A 24,467-nucleotide genomic window follows, 5' to 3' on the forward strand; every position below is an offset into this window, starting at 1 on the left:
CATCCGAGCCCAGCATCGGTCAGTTCCCATACAGTCAGGCATCGCTTAATGGCGGGGTTGTGTTCTGAGAAATGTGTCCTTGGACAGCTTTGTCATCGTGGGACATCGTGGGGTGCTTTTCCACGAACTGGGAAGGTGCCGCCTGCTGCTATCGGGTGTGGCCATTGCAGCCAGGCCACAGATCTGTGCAGCGCGGGACTCTGCTGAACACCGCAGGTGGCTGTAACACAACAGTGAGGATGTGTGTATCGCAACACAGAAAAGCTACAGTAAAAATAAGGCACTGCCCTCTCAAGCGGCCACTGTGAGGGACGAGGACTGTCATTGACCAAAGCACGGCCGTGCAGCCCAGGATGGCAGTTCCTCACCAAGGGCCCGTGTGTTTGCGTCCAGTGTACGCTGTGTTCTGAGGGTGAGCATGATGGCTGATTAATAGAAGTCTCATGACTTCAGTACAACCAGGTAAGTGCTGCGTTGGTCATTATCTTTTTTGGATCCTTGGTTGTAGGCCAAAGAAGACAAGATAGCCGAACTGGAAACGGAAAACGCTGTCCTTCTTCTGAAATTGGCAGAGGTAATATTTTTAAATGTCCCGCAGGCTGAGTGGAATTGTATCCAGTGCGGAGTGATTTCGTGTTGAAGTCAGCTTTTAGCCCTTGTAGAAGAAATCCATTGTGGGTGACTGCCTGGGACCTTTTCTTTTTGCCATCGAGTGAGCCGACAGGGACTCCTTGGTTGCTGTGTGAAGTGTCTTCTTACACTGGATCAAGGTTGAGCTTCAAATTCCTATGTGTCTCTGTGCTCACAGGTATTTAATGAGTAACAGTTCATCAGGAACTCACGCTTTTTCAAAACAGCTCTCTTGAGGTTTAGTGTACCAAGTGGGTGTACCATAAATTTACCCATGTTAAGTGTACAATTCAACATTTAGGAAATGTGTAGTTGTGTAACTGACTTAGTCATTTGTGCTGCTGTAAAAAATATCTGAGACTGAGACATTTATTAAGAACAGGAATTTATCACTCAGTTCCAGAGGCTGGAAAATCCAAGGCCAGATGCCACGGGGCCATTGGTGAGGGCCCTTCTTCCTCAACGATGGTGCCATCTCTGGCGCTGTCCTCGCCTGGCAGGACAGTGGGGAGCACAGAAGGCTGTGCCGGTTCCCTTCTGTCCATCCACGAGACACGGATCCGTCCCCAAAGGCTGCGCCGGTTCCCTCCTGTCAGTCCAGGAGGCATGGGTCCATCCCCAAAGGCTGCTCTGGTTCCCTCCAGTCCCTCCACAAAGCACAGGTCCGTACCCAAAGGCACTGCTTCTCAACACCACCACATCGGGGGTTAAGTTTCCATGTGAATTTTGGATGTGGCACATTCAAACCGCAGCAGCCACCATCACCACAAGCCAGGTGCCCGGGGTCTCCATCGCCCCGAAGGCCCCCGCCGGCATGCTTCCGCCCTTCCCGCACCCCGTTGTTCCAGGAAGCCGCTCGTCTGGTAACTGGAGCGATCTGCCATCCCAGGATCAGCCCCAGAACACCTGAACGATGCCACCCATATCATCCATCTGCCTCACCAAAGAAAAACGTCTGTGGAAGATGACTCCGCTCAGTTTTTCTTGCAGGTTTGTTCTCAGAATTGAAAAGGAAGGGAGCACACAGGGAGAATGCCCTTGGCACACGCGGACTCAGGTTGTTCTTCTCTACCGTTTGCTGTTGCTACTTGGGGTAGGCTGAGAAGCGGCCGCGGAAAGAAAGCAGGCCTGAGTCCCTGGAAGCTTCTCATCAGGACGTGAACCGACTGGGAAAAGGACGTTTGCAGATGTGACCAAATTAAGACTTTTGGGATGGGAGAGTGTCCTGGATTATCCTGGTGGGCTCTAAATGCCACCGTGAGTGAGTGTCCGTAGAGGAGGGAGGCAGAGGAGTTTCCACACAGGTCACGTGGGGATGGAGGAAGGGAGCTTTCCAGATGTGACCATGTGTACATGGGCAATACAACCGCAGGCCAAGGGTTGCAAGCAGAGCCAGAGCCGGGAGGAGGCAGGAGGGGCCCTCCCCAGAAGCCTTCAGAGGGAGGCCCGACCACACCTTGTGTCTGGACTTCTGGCCTCCGGAACCACGAGATGAGAAGTTTCTGTTGGAAGCCCCCAGTTTCCCGTAATTTGTAACAGTGGAAATAGGAAACCGTTGTGTTCTCATCTTTAAATTATTACCCCTTTCGAATTCTTCGAATCTCAGCAGAATCAGGGCCAAGTGGGGCTTCTACTCTTCTTGACTATCCTTGAATAACCCTGTTGAGTTTCATTGGAAAAAAAAAATGCAGTTGTACAAAATCTGCAAATTAATTAAGGGATATTCATACTACTTCTTAAATGAAGTGAATAGTTTCTGCATTCGTTTTTAAGCTCGTTCTTTCCTGGGGTGTTGAGGCCTGGGTGTGCGTGCATTATCATGCCCTTCCTAGGCACTGAAGACCAAGGCACACAGGCGGTAACACCAAGGTCCGGAGAGGTGAGAAACGTTCCCACGTTCACAATGACAAAAAGCCACGGGACTGAGCATCAAATCTCATCACCCAGTTCCAGGCCACATTGTTCTCTGGAAGTGCACAGTGTAATTCTACAGTAATGAAAACAGTTGGAAATAGTAACCCCGTCCAGCCTAAGAGCCTAACAGCATTTCGTGGCTTTATTGGAAGGGTCAAGACTCTTGGTCAACAAGATCTCAAGGAACCCCAGGCATCCGTTGCTCCACAGTCACACTCCAGTCTCCATCTTTGGCCAGGGAAACGGGTCCTTCCATGGAGGAGGGACCCCAGACCCCTGCCGGTGAGTGCCTGAGTGTGCCTGAGATGGCAGAGGTAAACCCCTCGGCATCACATTCCAGCAAAGCCTTCTCCAGCGGAACATGGATGGCCCTGCTCAGGGTCCCTCAGCATGAGTGGCTCTCCAGGACGTCACAGCCTCTGCGGTGCCAGCAGCCTGTCAAGGAGTGGCTGTCCGTGTGGCCGCGGACCCCTGAAGTGCAGGCCCAGCCTTCCCATTTGGGTCTGGTCCAGAGCCTGGTGCTGTTCACCACACGCTGTTGGTGGGGGCACTGCCCAAGCCCAGCGACTTTTCTAGTGTCATTTAGATGAGCTTTTTAAAGGATCTTTTTTAACATGTGAGATCATTAGGCACACAGTGTGACGTGAAGCCGTGGAGCCCTGGCGTCTGCACTGTGAGCCCCTCCTGGTGGTTCCGGTCACTGGAAGGCCGATCTCCACATGGTGGCCCTGCCTGCTGCCTCCCCCAGGCCAGCATGTCCCACTGCCACCAGAGCGTGGCCTTGGTGTGTGGCGTGCTTGGCGTCACGGGCCCTGCAATGAAATGGCTTTTCCACTGGGATTCCTGGACCAGGAGGCAGGTGGAGCATTGTCCACCCCATGCACCTTGCAGATCTGGCGGCTGCACTGGCCTCCTGGTCCTCCTGGCCCTCCCAGCCTCTCACCCTCCCGGAGGCGGAGCTCCCTGCCTGCGACTCGTGCTCCTGCTTCCCATGTCGCCCTCACCTAAGATAAGTCCCATGTCCCTTGCCCAACAGGTGGTGACTTTATTTCCATCCAACTCCATTCCTCAGCAACCCCCAGCGCAAGCCGGCGTCCCTGTGCCCACGCAGGCTCGTTCCCCCGTCTTTCTGTTGCCCACCAAATCCCCCAAAGCTCAGGGCAGCCCCACGTTGAGCGCAGGCCATGCTGGGGCCATGGATTTTCCCGTAATTGCCGTTCCACACCTGGTGAGTCCCAGAGACTTTGGAACCGCGGACTTTCCCATAATTGCTTTTCCACACCTGGTGAGTCCCAGAGGCTCTGGAACCGTGAATTTTCCCAGAATTGCCGTTCCACACCCGGTGAGTCCCGGAGGCTTTGGAACACGGTTTCTAACACGCGCAGGCTGATTTCTAACGCTCTCGCGCGTGGTATTGCTTTCTCCCCAGAGAGGATCTGAGCCTTTGGGGGCCGGGGACTCAATTTTGGGGCAGCTTCTTCTTTAGTCGGATGAGGGTGGGAGAACCTTCCCGGGCCCATCCTCAAGCCCCACGGATCCGGCCCGGTGCTCTCGACGGCCTCTTCACCCCGGGGCTCTCGGAGCCGCCCTCCTCTGCAGTTGTCTGTTAACACGTTTCCACTTCGGAGGAGCTTCGCAAGGAGAACACAGCGATTTTCTGACCTAATCACACCCCGCTGTGCGGCCGCCTTCGCTCCACAGTTACTTTCGGTGACTTTGCAGCCTCCTGCCCCGCTGGGCCCAGCTCTCTGCTCCTGAGTCCCGGTCCCTCCGCTCCTGAGGCCGTGAGCTTGGCCGTCTCTGTGCCAGGACTGGGGCCTGGGCTCAGCTCCCCGGCGGCACCGCAGGCAGCGCGGGACCCCCAGCTCACACGCGGGCATCGCCGGCCTCACACGCAGCCCGTCTTCCAGACGTTCTGCCTCCCCGCACCTGGCCGGGACCCTCAGGCTCAGCCCTGGGGGTGCCTCCCCGACGGCTCCTGTGGCTCCTGGTTCACCTGGAGTTGTCCCCGCCGTGTTCCCCGCTACCGTGAGTCCCATGCAGGGGCGATGTCTTTCCTCAGGCGGGCAGGTGCACCCGGGACAATCAGCAACCATTCTCTCCTCAGAGGAAAGAGGAGGGGTCCAGCCGTCCTCTGCTTCAGCTTCAAGGTTTTAAGACTTTAAATTGTCTTTGTTTATTTTCTATGCAATAGTACAAGGGAAAGATTGAAAAGAGTCGCAGTGAGGCCACGCGGATTTCCACCCTGTACAACAAACAGCAGCGTCTGCAGAGAAACACACGCTCGGCCTTGAGCCAGTTGGATCGTGTCATTCAGGTAAAAACAGCTTCACCAGAAGCCAGAGTTTCCATTTATGCAGTGAATGTTTATGTTTGTTTCTGGTGAAACGGTTTACATTATGCTTGTCAAAAGACATGTCATCTTATGGAAGTAAAAGAGGCCCTCACTGAAAACAGGAAAGCCCCTCGTGTGTTAGATTCAAGTTTCCATTACAGGCCCATTCTGGTCTTCTTTAAAAGGGTGTACCATCGTTACTATTTTCTTTCTTTCTTTTAATTAATTAATTAATTAATTAATTTAGAGATGGAGTCTCACTCTGTCACCCAGGCTGGAGTGCAATGATGCGATCTTGGCTCACTGCAACCTCCACCTCCCGGGTTCAAGCGATTCTCCTGCCTCAGCCTCCTGAGTAGCTAGAACTACAGGTGCCCACCACCATGCCTGGCTAATTTTTATATTTTTTGTAGAGACGGGGTTTCACCGTGCTAGCCAGGATGGTCTCCATCTCCTGACCCTGTGATCCGCCTGCCTCTGCCTCCCAAAGTGCTGGGATTACAGGCGTGAGCCACCGCGCCCGGCCAAAATTGTTACTATTTTCATAATCAACTGCAGATGGTATTCACTCTGGGAGTTCCGCTTTCTACTACATACTAAACAGAAGACTAAACCTAAAAACAAAACAAAACATAGGATTGGGATTCTGAGCAAATATCAGAAGGAAAAATACATTTTGGCCATGAAATGAATTATTTCAAATAGCTGTGGTAGTAGTTCAATTTTATGAGTCAAAATTCTCATTTTAATGAATCAAATTAAATCATTAAACTGAAATCTTACTTTAGTTAATCAAAGTTCTCAATTTAATTTTAACGTTAAATGGTAGAAAACATATTTATACATGTTAGATTAAATAGATCTGGTACAGCATGTCATCAGTGTGAACAGCTCCTGTTAAACTACTAATAATTTTTAGAAATGAAAGTTAAAAAAATACTTATTCTGTATAGTATATTTGGCAGTTCTCCAGGGTGAAATTGTAGGAGGATATTTTTATACCTTTGGTTGAGAACATTGTTTTACCTTTTGTTTTAAACAATGTGACCAGCATAATGACTACAACAGTAAAACATCTGTAAACAGGATTAATCTGTTCTCTTTGTTACTCAGAATTAGAGATATCCCACCCCCTCGTAAGCTACATTAGTGTATTTAGAATAAATGTATATGAAATTAATTTTCATTCTTTTCGAACTGAATAAAATTAATTGAATAGGTTGTCTAACTTTTTCTGTACTCCATATAATAAAAACACTTGTTTTGATATTAAAATGTTATTATTACAATGTTTCCCAAACATATGAAAGTCATCTCCATTTTATAGAAAAAGAGAGACTTGACTAAAACAATTAAAACAATGAAGAATACTTATTTAAGTTTAGTTATGCTCTCGTGATTTAAGAGTGTCTGATATTAAATATTAAGCAGTAGTGTCCTGGTTCTGTCAAATCTTCCCATGGAAGATCCTTGAGATAATTTCAGGGGGAAAAGAGGACTTTCCGCACAGGACATGAGTTGCTTTGCTCCCAAAGTTCTCTAAAAGCATTCATATGTATTGTGTCTGGAATTTTATTATGTACATTTACATGTTAAGTTGTTTTCACCGGCCCACATGTTTTCCACCACGTGCTCGTGATAACTGAGCTTCCAGAAGGCAGGTCTGGATAGTAGATTAGGAGGGCGGCCCCCGTTTCTCAGGCGGTGATGAGAGGCTCCGAGCCCGAGCCATCATCATGAGGAAGTCAACAACAGACGGAAACACGGCTCGCGCCCAGCATCACCCCACCGTGCAGTGAGCAGCCCTTCCTACGGAAATTGGTGAAATACTTGACTTTCTGTTTCTTAAATACTTTAAGGGCATAAAAGCCACATGTACTGCTTTGAAAGTACAAATCCCAGATGTACCGAGTCAGAACTTCTGTAAGTGAGCCGAGGCGCAGGCGGCATGAAAACAGTCCCAGCAGGTGTCGACACGCCTGTGCTGAACCACCTCTGCTTTAAACCCTTCCAGTTAACAACATGTCCAGCCCCGTTACATTAATTGTGTGGGTATGTTATTATTCTATAGAAACATATGGGACTACAGGCACCCACCACCACCTCGCCCGGCTATTTTTTTGTATTTTTTACTAGAGACGGGGTTTCACCGGGTTAGCCAGGATGGTCTAATCCGCCCGTCTCGGCCTCCCAAAGTGCTAGGATTACTAGGCTTGAGCCACCGCGCCCGGCCGGGTATGTTATTATTCTATAGAAACCTATGTAACTAATTATTATGTAATTATACTGTGATCATTAATAATATAATTTTACGAATCGTGTATGTTCTTATTTTATAGAAACTTAACCAGGATATACAGGCGTTTCATTCTTCTTCTCGGGCACTCTTAAGAGATTATCAGGATGAGTATCAGGACCGTGTTTCTGCGATAGTGACCGCGGTGCAAAGAACACGGCAGAGCGCCGAGACCCTGCTAGGTAGGAGGGGCGTCAGTCCACACTCAAGAGAAATGTTTGCAGTTTTAAGACAATGACTGGCTAGAATTTAAGTTTCCATTTCTTTTTCCTTTTAGCTGACACCTAATCCCACAGGCGAGGGTAGGCACCGTGTGATTCGGCCACGTTGGCGTGTGCACTGCTCCCTCCCAGCTCCCACTGCAGCCCCACTTGCCAGGGGAGCTCCTTGTTCTCTTGGTCACCACAGGGCACTTCCCTGGCCTTGACAGTCACTACTGAACTGGCACCTGTGTCTACATTGGGCATTCTGTGTCAGAGTTTCCTAAAATATGACGTGAGGTTTTTTGTTTTGTTTTTTTTTTGTCTTATCAGTTCAGTTCTTTCTTCATTTCTAAGAATGCCACAGCATTTGGCTACTCTTTTGTTATAATGGATTTATTATCTTCAGCTACGGTGCTTGAAGCCTGTGGAAGAGGTTACTTTGCTTCTGCAGCTTTAAACTCATCGTCCACATTGCACTATCCTGCCAGGCCCAGTGGCTCACGCCTATAATCCCAGCACTTTGGAAGGCCGAGGCGGGCAGATCACATGAGGCCAGGAGTTTGAGAGCAGCCTGGGCAACATGGCGAAAACCTGTCTGTACTAAAAATACACAAATTAGCCGGGCGTGGTGGCGCATGCCTTTGATCTCAGCTACTTGGGAGGCTGAGGCAGGAGAATCGCTTGAACCCGAGAGGCGGAAGTTGCAGTGAGCTGAGATCGCGCCACTGCACTCCAGCCTGGGCGACAGAGCGAGACCCTGTCTCAAAAAAACAAAAGAACCAAAGAGCACCGTCCCCACCTTCATCTCGTGTTCACAGCTTCTGTCCAGTGTTCAGTGTGTCCACAGGCCAAACAGATGATTGTCAAGTTAGGAACTCGGTCAAGTGTTGTTCTGCTGTTATTGCAAAATAGGTGTGTGGAGACTTTGGAAGCTGTACTGTTTTTCTGCGAGGCTACGTGATGCTTTCTTGAAATCGCTGCAGTAGCCTAGTTGTCTTCAGTGCACTCTGCTAATAACTCCCCGGAGGCCGTGTTTGTAGAAGTGATGTGTGCACACGCCTGTGTTCTTTTCTGTGGTGGGGGTGGGGGGACAGAGTCTTGCTCTGTCGCCCAGGCTGGAGTGCAGTGGCGCCATCTCAGCTCACTGCAACTCTGCCTCCCGGGTTCAAGCGATTCTCCCGCCTCAGTCTCCCGAGTAACTGGGATCATAGGCGCCCGCCATCATGCCTGGCTAATTTTGTATTTTTAGTAGAGATGGGATTTTACCATGTTGGCCAGGCTGGTCTCGAACTCCTGACCTCAGATGGTCTGCCGACCTCGGCCTCCCAAAGTGCTGGGATTACAGGCGCGAGCCACCACACCCGGCAATGCTTGTGTTCTTGTAAGCCATGTGCTGCAGGGAAAGGGACAATCATTTTTGTGAAATGATTTTCACAGTAATTTTGTGAAAAGCAGTGTACCTAAGCTTTGAAAAGATGAAACTCAAAGGGAGAAGCAGGGAACAGCCAAGGCTGTCCTGCAGAGGGAATGCTGACACGGGAGGAGGCAGAGCCTGCTGAGACCCTGCCTGTGGGAGCCACGGTGCAGTCCCACCACACAGAGGGGTCCCCAGGAGGCTTATTCCTGCCCAGGCATCAGGCTCAGGGGCTCGGGGCCTCCTTACCTGGCTTCCCGGGGGGCACGACTTCTCCCCTCGAGTTCCACGCTCCTCAAAGATGAGCCTCAGGTGCCCAGGCAACTCCTTTCAGCTGCCCTGACGAGAGGGATAGTGGGGACAGGCTAGTGGCTGGGGCCAGACACAGTCAAGGCTCAGAAGACCAAGTGACTGGGAGGGTCCCTTTCTCACTGTGGGGGACCCTTCCCACTTTCTTACACCCACATTCAGTCTGGACCTGGTAACGGGTATTTCTTTCCAAAAGGGAGCGTGCGTGGTTCTGCAAGTCCAGCTTGATTTCAGGCCTCATGAGAGCTGCATCTGTGCCGAGGGGGCCTTGTCTCTGCAGGTCCTCGGGCCTGGGGGAGAAAGGCCTGGCTGGGCTGCATCCTTTGGCTAAGTGACATCTGAAGGGGCCCCTGGCTATCGTGACTCATACAGTCACGAGGTGTCCCCTGCAGCACGACACCACGCTCCGTGTCACCCTCACACTGCCTCCACCACAATGGCCAGTCTGGGGATTGGGCGTCCAAGCTTGGCTAAGGCGCCCACGCAGTGCCCACTCATCGCCACATCACCGTGGCGCCATCCTGGTGGGACAGAGGCAGGAGTGGAGGCCCAGACCAGCGTTACAATCCACAGCAGCAGAGCCCGGCCCCAGCATCTGCCTCCCTGCCCCACTCCCCCGCACCAAGGGCTCCCAGTGCGTTAGGAGCAGAGGCCTCCTTGGCCGCCGTGCAGACGATTGGGCAGCATTCAGGCTGATGACGGACGGGGTAACTGTGGGGAGAGGTCCCCCCGGTAAGCTCTGTGAGTCCCTGGTCACGGTGGGGACAGGGCAGCCTGGGTCCAAAGCGGTCAGGAGTACACGCCACAGCATGCAGCTGGCCCTGGCAGACTCCATTGTTTTTAAAAATGTCTCCCATACTTAGAGAAAGGAATTTGACCTGCGGGGCCCCATGGATGTCCTCTCCGGTATAATGCCTCTGTCCCTGTGTCCTTTCAGCGTGCCAGGCGAAGGTGGTGCACCTGGAGCAGGCCTTGCAGGCCGTCAGTGCGCGTCATCAGCTGGAGAGGCAGAGAAGGAAGGCCCTGCACAACAGCCTGGTGGTGAGCGTGGGCGTTGGGGAAAACTCGGGCCGCCCCGGGGAGAGGCCCACACGGAACACGCAGGAGCCCCTCGCGGGAGGGTGCTAGGCGGGAGGGACAGCGGGGAGGGGGACAGTGGGGCGGCCTGGCCGGAGGGCAGAGGGGCAGAGCTGCGGGGGCTATGACCTGCGTACTCTTCACCCAGGAGGTGATGGCAGCTGGAGGAGGGGTGAGGGCGCCGCAGGCTGATTTAGGCTTTCGGGGTCACTCTGGCTGCTCAGTCAGGAGGCCACAATGGGGAGCAGGGGGGATGACTGCAGTGTCACGGGGGCTGGCAGCCTGGGCCACGTTGGTGGCGATGCAGGAAGTGGGACCGGCTGCTGTGAGGCACGAGGAAGGAGCTGTCACGGGAAGTCGGGAGCGCGGGAATCTGCGGAGATGGGGACTGGCACGGGAAAAGCAGGGATTCTGTTGTAACTGGAGATGCCGGTGGAGACTGCCCTGCCCCTTCTGTCACCAGCACCTTCCAGCCATGTCTCTCCGTGCCCATTAACAAGACCGGGAGGCTCTCGTGCTTACTTGGTCGAAGGTATGAGACCTGAGATCCCATGAAACTTAACGTAAAGTCTCAGGGTTTGATTTTACAACACGAGGATGCCAAGGTGGATGACTGAGTTGGTGACCCTCGCTTCTGTGAGATTTGATTTTGATGGCTGCGCTTTGGCCAGTCTTTCCGAATTCCACCTGCCCGAGGCCCACAAAGCCGGTGTCCCTGCAAAGTTTCTCTCCCCTGGCCATGCTGAGAGGTTCCCCAGCTGTTAGATGTGTCAAAGAATAATTCTCATTTTAAGCATCTACTTATGTAGTTCAGTGCTGCGAACATTGATATAAGAGGGCGTTTATTGAGTGTTTCCTGTGTACCAAGTACTTTTGAAAGCATTTTAGTGTATTTCTTACTTAATCTTCACTATAGCACCACCTCTCTGGGTTGTGATAAAGACAAAGGAAGATACCAGGGAAGCACCTAGCACTTCAGAAAGTCTCACTACACTGCAGCTTTTTTTTTAATCTGGAGTGTGAAAAGGACAAAATGAACCTTCCTAAGACGGAGGCAAGTCCCACAGGGAAGAATCGGTTGTGGAAGGTTCTGAGTGTTCCACCTCAAGCCTGGGTCTCCTGGTCTAGACGACGAGCGTGCAGTGTGTGGCCTGTGGAGAACATGCAAGCAGAGGCTGATCTCAGCTTCTGTGGGTTCATAGAGACCAGACAGAGGCTGTAAATCATTGGCCTATGACACTCACTCCATTTTCAAACTGTAGAAGGAGCTGCTCATCACAACAGGCTGAATAAGCTCGCTGTGAATCCAAGACAGGATTTCAGAACGGATTCGGCAAGTGTCTGGGCACATACAGTAAAGATGTGTTGCTCACTGGAAACCAGTGGAGTTCATGAGAATAAAGAGTTTCTAATTTCCTTCCAGTCATTAAATCAAGGAAATACGACAGATACTGAATTTCCAGAATCCCCCCTAAAATACCTAAAAGGTTGAGCCCAGAATACCATTCAAAGGGATTTTCTTTGGTACCTATTAGCAAGTGATACCCCTTTGCCAAGTGTACACATTTGTGAAGTATGAATCCAGTTTAAAATAACTGTTCATGGCCGGGCATAGTGGCTCATGCCTATAATCCCAGAACTTTGGGAGGCCGGGGCGGGCGGATCACCTGAGGTCAGGAGTTCGAGACCAGCTTGGCCAACGTAGTGAAAGCGCCTCTGAACTAAAAGTACAAAAATTAGCTGGGTGTGGTGGTGGGCGCCTGTAATCCCAGCTACTCTTGAGGCTGAGGCAGGAGAATCACTTGAACCTGGGAGGCGGAGGTTGCAGTGAGCTGAGATTGCACCACTGCACTCCAGCCTGGGCGGCAGAGCAAGACTCCATCTCAAAAACTAAATAAGTAAATGAAATAACTGTTCACTGCCCTGCAGAGGCCTTTTGAAGTGGAGATGGGGCTGCGGATGTCACGGCCGCGTCTCAGGAGCTGGTGCTCGGTGCATGTTCAGTGGGGGACGCTCCTCAGTGCAGTCTTGCGCCCGGGTTGACATGCAGACCTCTTTATCATTGTAGGAGCTGAGAGGAAATATCAGAGTTCACTGTCGGATTCGTCCTTTGTTGCCTTTTGATAGTGAATCCGATGATCCAGTTTTGCAGAGCAGGTAACGTGTGTTTGCACGGTGTGTGTGTGTCTGTGTGTGTGCTCACGGAGAAGACAGAGGGGTGGCACAATTTTAAACGCCATCTATTGTCCTGCCGCCAGTCCCAAAGCAGCATATTCTCGAGTTGTGGGTGGGGGCTCTTTTTAAGAATGGAGCTGTCTTGCTGACAGCAGACAGCAGCCCTCTGGAATACGGCCTGGAAACAGCCAAACCGCCTGAGCAGGCCCGCCGTGCGTGGTGGCAGTTTGTACCTGAGAGGGCGCCTGTCTTTTCATGGTTTGCCTCTGCGGGGTCTGAACAAACAGGGACAGGCTTTGAATGGACCTTTCCCTTTATGTCACTACATCAAAAAGGGAGCACCCACTCTTCTTTATGAACCTGAGACCACCCACGCCCCTGTGCAGGCAGTCAATGAGGATTGACTCAACTGACACTTTTGACTTAGAGAAAGTTTTGATGGTGTCCATGGATAAAGCAAAACTGTCTGAAGTTCATTTACTCAAATGTTTACTTGAAAACCATACTCAATATGACTCTTACTTGCTCCCCATGAAACAACACCCCTGGCCTTCCCCCTCCCATCCTGACCACACCTGCCCCTCCCCCTCCCATCCTGACCACACCTGCCCCTCCCACTCCCATCCTGACCACACCTGCCCCTCCCACTCCCATCCTGACCACACCTGCCCCTCCCACTCCCATCCTGACCACACCTGCCCCTCCCACTCCCATCCTGACCACACCTGCCCCTCCCCCTCCCATCCTGACCACACCTGCCCCTCCCACTCCCATCCTGACCACACCTGCCCCTCCCCCTCCCATCCTGACCACACCTGCCCCTCCCACTTCCCATCCTGACCACACCTGCCCCTCCCCACTCCCATCCTGACCACACCTGCCCCTCCCCCACTCCCATCCTGACCACACCTGCCCCTCCCCACTCCCATCCTGACCACACCTGCCCCTCCCCCTTCCCATCCTGACCACACCTTCCCCTCCCACTCCCATCCTGACAACACCTTCCCCTCCCACTCCCATCCTGACAACACCTGCCCCTCCCCCTTCCCATCCTGACCACACCTGCCCCTTCCCATCCTGACCACTTCCCCTGCCCCTCCCATCCTGACCCCTGCCCCTCCCCCTTCCCATCCTGACCACACCACACCTGCCCCCTCCCCCTCCCATCCTGACCACACCTGGCCCCTCCCACTCCCATCCTGACCACACCTGCCCTCCCCCTTCCCATCCTGACCACACCCCCCTTCCCCCTGACCACACCCCTTCCCATCCTGACCACACCTGCCCCTCCCCCTTCCCATCCTGACCACACCTGCCCCTCCCACTCCCATCCTGACCACACCTTCCCCTCCCCCTTCCCATCCTGACCACACCTGCCCCTCCCACTCCCATCCTGACCACACCTGCCCCTGCCCCTGCCCCCATCCTGACCACACCTGCCCCTCCCCTCATCCTGACCACACCTTCCCCTCCCATTCCCATCCTAACCACACCTGATCCTCCCACTCCCATGCTGGCCACACCTGGCCCTCCCCACTCCCATTGTTGACCATACCTGACCCTCCTGCCACTCCCATTGCTGGCCACACTTGCCCTCCCTCCATCTCTGACCCTCTTGCCCTCCCTCCATAAACCTGCCCCTCACCACGCCCATCGCTGACCACACCTGGCCCTCCCCATGCCCATCGCTGACCACACCTGGCCCTCACCACGCCCATCGCTGACCACACCTGGCCCTCCCCATGCCCATCGCTGACCACACCTGACCCTCCCCATGCCCATCGCTGACCACACCTGGCCCTCCCCATGCCCACTGCTGACCACACCTGACCCTCCCCATGCCCATCGGTGACCACACCTGACCGTCCCCACGCCCATTGCTGACCCTCCCACCACTCCAGGGGGTTCCACTTCCCTGCTTTCCTGACACCATATGGGGTTGGCTGTATCCACAGTGGTGGGGGTCACTAGGGCCTGCTCCTGACTCTGTAGCTTTGCTCAGGCTGTTTTTCTTGTCTTGGGTTCCTCTGCTTAATCTGTCCAAATGAGCTTTCCTTGGAGGGCCTAGCTGGGGTCTCACCGTGTTTGCGTCCTGCAGTTTGGCACTTGACTTGAGAATGTTTCAGAAAGCACTTGGCGGGTCCTACAGTGTGAAACAAGAAATTCGGATCTTTTGACAATCATTGAAACTTTTTCTCCTCAAAGTTTTTAGACTTGATTGTGGCAGCTCTAGTACCTTCTGCACTTTCTTGAGTGGTGGCCACTTGTCACTTGTCAAAGGACTGGAAATTGGGCCTGTCGGGTACGTCGGTGTGGCACGGGACAGGCCTAGTGGCCCTCATTCAAAACGTGTGGGACCCGAAGAAGTGTTTCCAGTTTTGAATTTTTTCGTATTTTCAAATGCTCATGTTTTGCATGTACCGGATCAGCAAGATAATGCAGTGAGCATTTTCTTTGAGCATCCTCTCAGTGCTCAAAACGTTTTGGATTTTGGAGCGTTTGGGATTTCAGATTTTTAGATGAGGGATGCTCAGCCTGTAGTTAGCGGTCCCCAGCGGTGACCAGCTTTCCTGAACTTGCCTTTTACATGGCACTTCCAGACGGCTTTTGTTACACACCAGCCTCCCTGCGAGCCTCCCACCACGAGAGGGAAATACATGCAAATGAATGCAAATGAAATCCCATCAGAAAAGGGGCTCCTCAGCTGCAGTAGCCTCATCAGAGGCGTGGCCTCGGGCAGGTGAGAAAACATCTGAGGCGTGGCCTCGGGCAGGTGAGAAAGACAAGCACGTTTCCATAGTCACAGAGGCTTGTTTCTATTGGATGGCGCCGCTCTGGGCTGTTCAGTTTCTCAGAGCTTCTTAAGAGGCTCCATAAACGTGTGTGTGAACTCTCACATTGTTTGTGTTCATTGGCTTTTGGTTTTGAAACATGTTGCATTTTTTCGGATTCATGATGGTTTGCAGATGCTTGATTTCCTGAAGGGGAGAACCTGACAAGCCCGTCTTCTAGATCAGTGGTCCCCAGCCTTTCTAGACAAGGTTTCCGCGGACTGGCAGGCCGGGACGGGGATGATTTCAGGATGATTCAACTGCATTTCATTTATTGTGCACTTTATTTCAATTATTGTAATTATTTCAATTACTGTAATACACAACAAATTAATCATACAACTCACCACAATGTCAAATTGGTGGGAGCCTGAGCTTCCCTGAGCTTGTTTTCCTGCAACTAGAGGGTCCCCTCTGGGGGTGAAGGAGACAGTGACAGGTCCTCAGGCATTAGAGTCTCATAAGGAGTGTGCAACCTAGATCCCTCACATGCACAGTTCACAGTAGGGTTTGTGCTCCTAAGAGAATCTAATGCTGCTGCTGATCTGACAGGAGGCTGAGCGCAGGCGGTGATGCCAGTGATAGGGAACGACAGTAAGTACAGAGAAGCTTTGCTCACTCGATCACCGCTCACCTCCTGCTGTGCTGCCTGGTTTCTAACAGGCCTCCGTGGCCGGGGGTTTGGATCCCTTGTTCTGTATCACCACTGCTCTAAACTGCACGTGAAGGAGATATTTAAGCGTGGATTACTGTAGTATGGATGACTCCCATGCAGTGCAGACAGGGAAGACGAAAACAAGAAATAAAGAACAGGGGTATTGGAGTAAGAAAATCAAGAGAAGACAGAAGGTGGGGGAAAGAGACGAAAATAATAAATAAAAAGTAAAGAATAAAAAAAAAAAAAGGATAAGGTCAAAAAGGACAACGAGTGGAGTTTTAGAAAGGGATGGAAGGGTGGACCCACGCACACAGGAAGAGAGAGAAGAGCCAAGCCAGGGTCCTGGGAGATCAGGACAGAGACAGAGATGATGGCAGAGAAGCACAGGGGTGTTTTAGAGTGACCAAGACAGACGCAGAGAGGATGGCGAAGAAACACAAGGGTGTGTTAGAGGCTGAATGTTAGGAATTCAGAAAGCAATTTCCTCATGACGTGTATTTTCAATGTTGTTTTATTCCTGCAGCTCCATCTCTAGAGAAGTGGCCCATGCTGTTGATGACGTGAGTATATAATTTTCCTTGCAAACTCTATTCAGAGCGGCTTCCTGCTTGGTGGGTCTCCATAGTCCCCACAGATCCCTACAATGGAGAGCAACTCAGAGGCTGAATGAATAGAAAGTAACTTATTTTAGGCTTTCTTAGTTAAGAAGAATTTTTTTTTTGTTCCTTGATTTCTATTGGCACATGAAATTAAGCATTTGACACGTTTTCCTTGTGGGAAACCAGCTCCTGACCCGTAGTGCTATGTGAGGAAGTTACTTCACTTCCATTTATTTTCCAGCCCAAATGATCAATGAGTGCAAATATGAGCAGGTTCTAAAATGTAGAGCACCAGGAAAAGAGACATAAATAGAAAATCAATGATATCAAGTGTGAACTTTGTGATTCTAAACTGGAATCAAGCGTAATTGTGTTTCTCCTGAAAAGCCTCCGTGCTTTTTAGTTTTAGCCATGAAAAGGCCGAGAAGTCAGAAGGAGCAGCCCAACACCCCAGCTGGGGTCTCTGAGGACCAAGCCCACTGCAGGAGAGATGCTCATTAGACAACTCGAGTCTGGGCTGGGAAAGGAAGTGGGCGGGAGGAGCCTGGGGCGCTTCCGGGCTGAACAGCAAGGGCGGCCTCAGAACGGGGGCGGGGGGAGGGGGGGGGCTGTGTCCCAGCACATGGAGCCCACCTCAGGCACTCCCTCAACGCGGGATAGAAGCGTGGGGATTAAGGAGGGACTAGAGCAGATTGAAATACATCATTATATTTACAATCTTGAGTTCATAATAATGATTTTTTAAAATGACCTCACATTACTTTTTTGGGTGCTAGAACATCGACTCATTATTCTAAAAAGTGATGGAAAGAGGAAAGCGCTGTAAGGTCCTTCCTGTAGGAAACATACTCAGGGCAGATGCATGGTTTTTGAGGGAACAGAAGATTCTAGGTAATAAACTCAACAAATGATAAAACTGGAAAACCATCATCTGAAACCCCCAGTGAAATAGTGACTCTAGGCTCCTCAGAGGACGCTGGTCAGAGTTGATGGGATCTTCACGACAAGGGCTCAGGGTTGCCTCAAACCCTCTAAGCATTCGCAGCTCCCCTGAAGTTGGGATGCAGAGACAGGATGTCCTGAGAAGGTGCAGCAGGTGGGACACAGCGGGACTGATGAAGCACTTTTGCTTCAAAATCAAACCAGCATCTACTCAAGTCTCAAGGACTGTCATTTTAAAGGAGAGGAAACCATCTGCCAAGTCCAGAGTGTGGACATTTCACAGAACAGACTGCCTGCCTTCTCTAATAATAAGTTTTGTTTTTAAAGGCAGGAGAACACAGTAGAATGAGATGAGTCAGCCTCAGTGCGACCTGGTTTGGAGCCTGGCGTGCACAAGCCGATTGTCACAGGCATTGTTGGAACAGTGGGGGAAGTCCGAGTGTGTCCTGGGTGTGTAGGGAGCAAACCTTCTCCTGTACCCTCCTAGGGTCCCTGGCAGGGCCTGAGAATGGAATTGGCCTAAGGCAGGTTGACGGGGTAGAACATCGGATTTGTTGAATGTGGGGTCTACCTGACACGGAGCCCCACGGGAAAGGAAGACTGATGAGTGGCACAGCCTGCACGCTGCCCTGTGGTGTTGGGCAGAGGCCACGGTGGACAAGCCACCAAACAAGATGGGAGATGGAAGGAAGGCGAGGGCTGTGCTAACAGGTCTATCTGTGCAGAGCCACTCAGCTTCGACCCTGTATTCGTCAGGGATCTCTAGAGGGACAGAACGAATGAAATAGATGTATATGTAAAGGAACAGTTTATTAGGTATGAACTCACACAATCACAAGGTCCCTCCACAGCCATCTGCAGGCTGAGGAGCAAGCAGAGCCAGTCCAAGTTCGAAAACTGAAGAACTTGGAGTCCAATGTTCGAGGGCAGGAAGCGTCCAGCACGGGAGAAGGATGTAGGCTGGGAGGCTAGGCCAGTCTCTCTTCACAGTTTTCTGCCTGCTTTATATTCAGCTGGCACCTGATTAGATGGTGCCCACCCAGATTGAGGGTGGGTCTGCCTTTCCTAGCCCACTGACTCAAATGTTAATTTCCTTTGGCAACAGCCTCACAGCCACACTCAAGATCAATACTTTGTATCCTTTAATCTGCTGATCAAGTGGACACTCAGTATTAACCATCACAGACCCCAGCTACCAACGAGAACATGCTTTGCTCCTGGCCCAGCAAGGGCGGCTCTTCATGGGAGGGTCAGGTCCTGCCTTCAGTGCAGGAGGAAGAGGGGAAGCTGGAGTGCTCTGCGTGAGCCTCCGGCTTCTCAGGAGCCTTTAAGTAAAGGTAATCCTGATGCCAAAGTGGCATATTTTGGGGTGACATGTTCTGCCACTCTCCATGTGACCCTAATTTTATAAAGTGTGATGAATGGCATGGTGATTGTATTGGATAATTTCTTGGTTTTTTAGAGATGGGAGGTCTCACTATGTTGCAGGCTAGTCTTGAACTCCTGGCTCATGTGATCCTCCTGCCTTGGCCTCCCAAAGTGCTAAGATTGTAGACCTGAGCCACCACACCGGGCAAATTGTGCTTTAAAAGTGTTCTTATCATTTAAAAATGCAGCCTGTAATACTTAGCGATAAAACAATCCGTTGTCTGGTTTTGAATGTAAAGTATGCCGAGGAAAGGGAGGTGGATTGTGCAGGAATATCTGTAAAATAAGATTGGCCGGATGTTCAGCACTTGTGGTGCCGGGTGATTGCACCTGAGGACGTGTCGTGCTGTTTCCCCCATTTCTGCGTATGTTAAAAAGTCCCCAGTGAGAACAGTTAAAAAAAAAATGCTGGGGCCTCTCCTTCATTCTGCTTATTATGGTGATCACAAGATGAATTTAGAAAGCACATGAAATGCTAACCATTTCACTAACATTGATAATTTTGAATTTAACATGAAAGTCTCAGGTCACGTAGGACACGATGGTCATTTTGAAGATGATTTTGTGTCACGTTGATTACCATACGTCTCGTTTGCGGTTCTACAAGGCGTGTCACCTGAATCAGTCTGATGATGGTTACATATTGCAAACTTTAGAAACCCTTTTTTAAAAGGTAGTTTTAGTTAATGGATTATATTTTTTTAAAGAGGCCAAGAAAATTGATGTAACCGTACTTTAAAATTGCTCTTACTATGTCCCTGGAAAGAAAAACTTTTACAATTCTTTATTTTAAAGTATTATTGATGGATTGATTGATTGATTCATTGATTGATTCAGCTTTATTTAGGTAAAATCAACAAAAATTGTATATATTCAACATCTACAAGATAATTTTATATACAGATGTATATGATTACCATCCATCCTTGGATGACACGTGGTAATCAATTTTACAATGAAGGCCGGGCACAGTGGCTCACACCTATAATTCTAGCACTGTGGGAGGCCGAGGCAGATGGATCACCTGAGGCCAGGAGTTTGACACCAGCCTGGCCAACATGGTGAAACCCCGTCTCTACTAAAAATACAAAAAATTAGCTGGGTGTGGTGGTGGGCGCCTGTAGTCCCAGCTACTTGGGAGGCTGAGGTAGGAGATCACTTGAATCTGGGAGGCAGAGGCTGCAGTGAGCTGAGATTGCATCATTGCACTCCAACCTGGGCAACAAGAATGAGACTCCATCTCAAAACAAAAACAGAAGCAAAAACAAAACATACAATGAGTAAAATGATTACCACAGTCAATGGTAATGACTCCCAGGATGGCTAAAGAGTAAAAGGGGGATTTTATCGGTGATATCAGTTTGCAAACTGAGAAGAGACAGTCTCCAGCTCTCTCTGTTAAAAGGTGAACTGTAGGACACAGAGTTTGTGCACAGTCTGTATAAGCTGGTCGAAAATAGCTGGAGGTCTGCAGCTGCTTCTCAGGAAAGAATTGTGCAAGGCTGATCCTCTGCCTAATCAGGGTTGCAGTGGTCTGGGTTGTAAATCAGAGTTAGGGATTTTCCTGATGGCTCCTGTTGTTAGGGAGTTTAGCAAGAGTGTGGTTTTTCTTGTAGCCATAGGAATTTAGGACGCTGTCAGGCATCCAAGCCCTAAACCCCTGACTCATAGGTACCTTTTATTTCCTTAACCTTAGGGTCCATCTTAGTTGATGAAGAAGCATCTATTGGTCTCTCAGATCACGTCTCCCACTTGTGGTCAGTCATAGCTTGGATTTCTGTGGGCTCATAGGTCTCTTATCTTAAATGGCCTGAGAGGGAACTTCATGGATTTGTTGTTCTTTCCTTTAACAGAACATTCTCTTTAGTTTACTGTATGGATTTGGCCTACCTTATGAAGGAATACTGTATGGATTTGGCCTACCTTATGAAGGAATTTCTTCCTTGAAGCCAAAAAAGATTCCCATGAAACTTTTCCTGAAGCATTTCTTCTATGTTTTCTTCCAGTAGTTTAATCACTTTGGGCCTCACATTTAGGTCTTTGATCCATTTTGAGTTGACCTCTGTATAGTGTAAGAGGTGGGAGTCTAGTTTCATTCTTCTGTATATGGATTTCCAGTTTTCTTAGTACCATTTATTGAAGAGACCATCCTTTCCTCAATGAGTGTTGCTGACATCTTTGTTAAAAAATCTGTTGGCTATAGATATGTTGGTTAATTTCTGGGTTCTCTATTCTGTTCCACTGGTCTATGTGTTTGTTTTTATGCCAGTACCATGCTATTTTGGTTACTATAGCTTTGTAGTATATTTTGAGAGCAGGTAGTGTTATTTCTCCAGCTTTGTTCTTTTTTTCTCAGCATTTCTTTGGCCATTTGGAATCTTTTGTGGTTCCATACAAATTTTACAATTTTTTCGATTTCTGTGAAAAATGTCATTGGTACTTTGATAAGGATTGCATTGAATCTCTAGATTGCTTTGGGTTATATTGCCATTTTAACAATTTTAATTCTTCCAATTCTTGAGCATGGGATATCTTTCCATTTGTTTGCATCCTCTTCAATTTCTTTCATTAGTGTTTTGTAATTACCCTTTTAGAGGTTTTTTACCTCCTTGATTAAATTTATTCCTAGGTATTTTAAATTTTTGGCAGCTGTTGTATATAAATGGGAGTGCCTTTTAAATTTATTTTTCATTTAGTTCATTGTTCATATGTAGCAACAATACTGATTTTTTCATATTAATTTTGTATCTTGCAACTTGACTGAATTTGTTGATCAGTTCTAAGAGATTTTTGGTAGAGTCTTTAGGATTTTCTGTATATCAGATCATGTTATCTTCAAGGAGGAACAATTTGACTTCCTTTTTTATGATTTGGATGCTGTTTATTTCTTTCTCTTGTCTAATTGCTAAGACTAGGACTTCCAATACTATTTGACTTCCTTTTTTATGATTTGGATGCTGTTTATTTCTTTCTCTTGTCTAATTGCTAAGACTAGGACTTCCAATACTATTTGATAAGAGTAGTGAGACTCGGCATCCTTGTCTTATTCCAGTCCTTAAAGAAAAAGCTGAAAGATGTTAGGATATTAGCTGTGGGCTTGTTACTTGTGGTCTTAATTATGATCCTTTGTATTTTTGTGGTAGACGTTGTGACATCTCTTTTTTTGTTTCTGATTTTATTTGGGTCTTCTTTTTTCTGTTAGTCTAGCTAATGGTTTGTTGATTTGTTTACCTATTTTAAAAATTAACTTTTTTTCATTGATCTTCTGTATTTTTTGTATCAATTTCTTTTATCATGGTTCTAATCTTTATTTTCTTCTATTAATTTTGGGTTTGATTTGTTCTTGCTTTTATAGTTCCTTGAGGTGCATCATAATGTCATTTATTTGAAATCTTTCTAGTTTTTTAATGTAGGCATTTATTGCTACAGACTTGCTTCTTAATACTACTTTTGCTGTGTCCCATAGGTTTTGGTATGATATATTTCTATTTTAATTTGTTTCAGAGAATTTAAAATTTTCATTCTTAATTTCCCCCTTCATCCATTGGTCATTAAGGAGCATGTTGCTTGATTTCTATGTATTTGTATGTTTTCAAATGTTCCTCTTGTTATTGATATGTACTTTTATTCTGTTATGGTTGAATAAGATACTAGATGTGATTTTGATTGAAAAAAATTGTTGAGACTTGTTTTGTGTCCTAGCATGTGGTCAATCCTGAAGAATGTTCCATTGCTGATGAAAAAATGTATTCTGTAGCTGTTAAGTGAAATGTTCTGTAAGTGTCTGCTAGGTTCATTTGGTTTATGGTGCAGTTGAAATCCAATGTTTCTTTGTTGATTTTATGTGTAGATGATCTATCCAATGCTGATCTATCCAATGCTGAGAGTGGGGTGTTGAAGTCCTCAGTGATTATTGTATTGGGGCCTATCTTACCCTTTAGATCTAATAATATTTGCTTTATATATATATATGGATGAAAATATATTTACAATTGTCATATTCGCTTGCTGAATTGATCCCTTACTGTGTAATGTTCCTCCTGTCCTCTTTTCACGGTTTTTAACTTGAAGTCTGTTTTACCTTACATAAGTAAGGCTACTCCTAATTGCTTTTGGTTTCTCTTTGCTTGGAATATTTTTTTCTATCCCTTCACTTTCAGTCTATATGTCTCTTTACAAGTGAGGTGAGGTGAGTTTCTTGTAGACAGCATATAGTTGGGTCGTGTTCTTTAATCTGTTCAGGCAGTCTACATCTTTTAAGTGGGAATTTAATTTGTTTACATTCAAGGTTATTATTAATAGGAGGACTTACTCTTATCATTTTATTGACTACTTTTTGATTGTTTTGTATATCCTTTGTTTCTTACTTCCTCTCCTTGTTTATTTTTTGCATTTAGGTGGTTTTCTGTAGTGAGTCTGATTCCTTTTGGTTTCTTCTTTTTGCATTGGCTGTACAAGTGAGTTTTATAGTTTTGTATTTTTTACAATGGTGGTTATTGTCTTTTCACTTCTAGATGTAAAACACCCTTGAGTATTTCTTGTAAGTCCTGTCTTGTGGTAATGAATTCTTTTTGTTTTTACTTGTCTGTGAAAGATTTTATTTTTCCTTCATTTCTGAAGGATACTTTGCTGGGTATAATATTATTGGCTGAATTATTTTTTTCTTTCAGTCAGTACTTTGACTATATTATCCTATTCTCTCCTGGACTGCAAAGTCTTTGCTGAGAAATCCACTGTTGGTTTAATGGACTTATATGTGACTTAATGCTTTTTTCTTGCTGCTTATAAAATTATTTTTTATCTTTGACTTTTGACAATTTTACTACAATGTGCCTTGGGGAGGACCTGCCTGGGGGGTCTTTGAGATTCCTGGACCTAGATGTCCATTTCTCTCACAAGACTTGGGAAATTTTCTGCTATATTTTTATTAAATATGTTTTCTTCAACTTTTCTCTTCTCTTTCTGGAATGCCCATAATACAAATATTGATTCACTTAAAGCTGTCCATAAATCCTATGAGCTTTCTTCATTGTTTTATTCTCTCTCTTTCCCTCTGTCTGCCTGTGTTATTTCAAAAGACCTGTCTTCAAGTTTAGAATTTTTTCCCTCCTATTTGGTCTAGTCTGTTGTGGAAGCTCTCTATTGTATTTTTTTATTTCAATGAAATAAAATTTTTTATTTTTCTATTATATCATATATTTCATTGAATTCTTCAGCTCTAAGATTTGATTCTTTTTTATAATTCTGTCTCTTTATGGTATTTTTCATTCAAATTATGAATTGTTTTCCTATGTTCATTGAATTGTCTATATTTTCTTGTATCTCACTGAGTTTCTTTAAGATTGTTATTTTGAATTCTTTTTCTGGTATTTCATATATTTCCTTATAATTGGGCTCTGTTACTAGAGGATTACTTCCCTTTGGAGGTTACATATTTCCCTGCTTTTTCATGGTTGCTGTGTCCCTAACATTGACTCCTATACATCTGGTGAAAAAATTATCTCTTCCAATTTTATAGAGTAGGTTTCATGAGGAAAGACTTAGGGTGCGTGGTTCTAGGGGGACACAGTAATGTAGTCTCCATGTAGTTCCTGCAACTTTCGGACACACTAGTGGTGTTTATGAGTTTCTCAGTGGCCTACAGTGAGGGAGTCTG

The 24,467-nt window shown here is 47.9% G+C and overlaps 1 protein-coding gene across 1 annotated transcript in view; it reads left to right on the forward strand.

Annotated features, from left to right (window-relative positions):
• Window positions 1–24,467, forward strand: part of KIF25 (kinesin family member 25) — a 68,111-nt gene that overhangs the window by 11,549 nt on the left and 32,095 nt on the right. Inside the window, exons 2-7 of the mRNA XM_050787084.1 lie at window positions 509–574; window positions 4,739–4,861; window positions 7,219–7,357; window positions 10,039–10,142; window positions 12,247–12,335; window positions 16,366–16,402. Coding sequence (XP_050643041.1) covers window positions 509–574; window positions 4,739–4,861; window positions 7,219–7,357; window positions 10,039–10,142; window positions 12,247–12,335; window positions 16,366–16,402 — 558 coding nt within the window. The remainder of the gene's footprint in view (window positions 1–508; window positions 575–4,738; window positions 4,862–7,218; window positions 7,358–10,038; window positions 10,143–12,246; window positions 12,336–16,365; window positions 16,403–24,467) is intronic.

Source organism: Macaca thibetana, chromosome 4 (assembly GCF_024542745.1).
Source record: "Macaca thibetana thibetana isolate TM-01 chromosome 4, ASM2454274v1, whole genome shotgun sequence".
NCBI lineage: Eukaryota > Metazoa > Chordata > Mammalia > Primates > Cercopithecidae > Macaca > Macaca thibetana.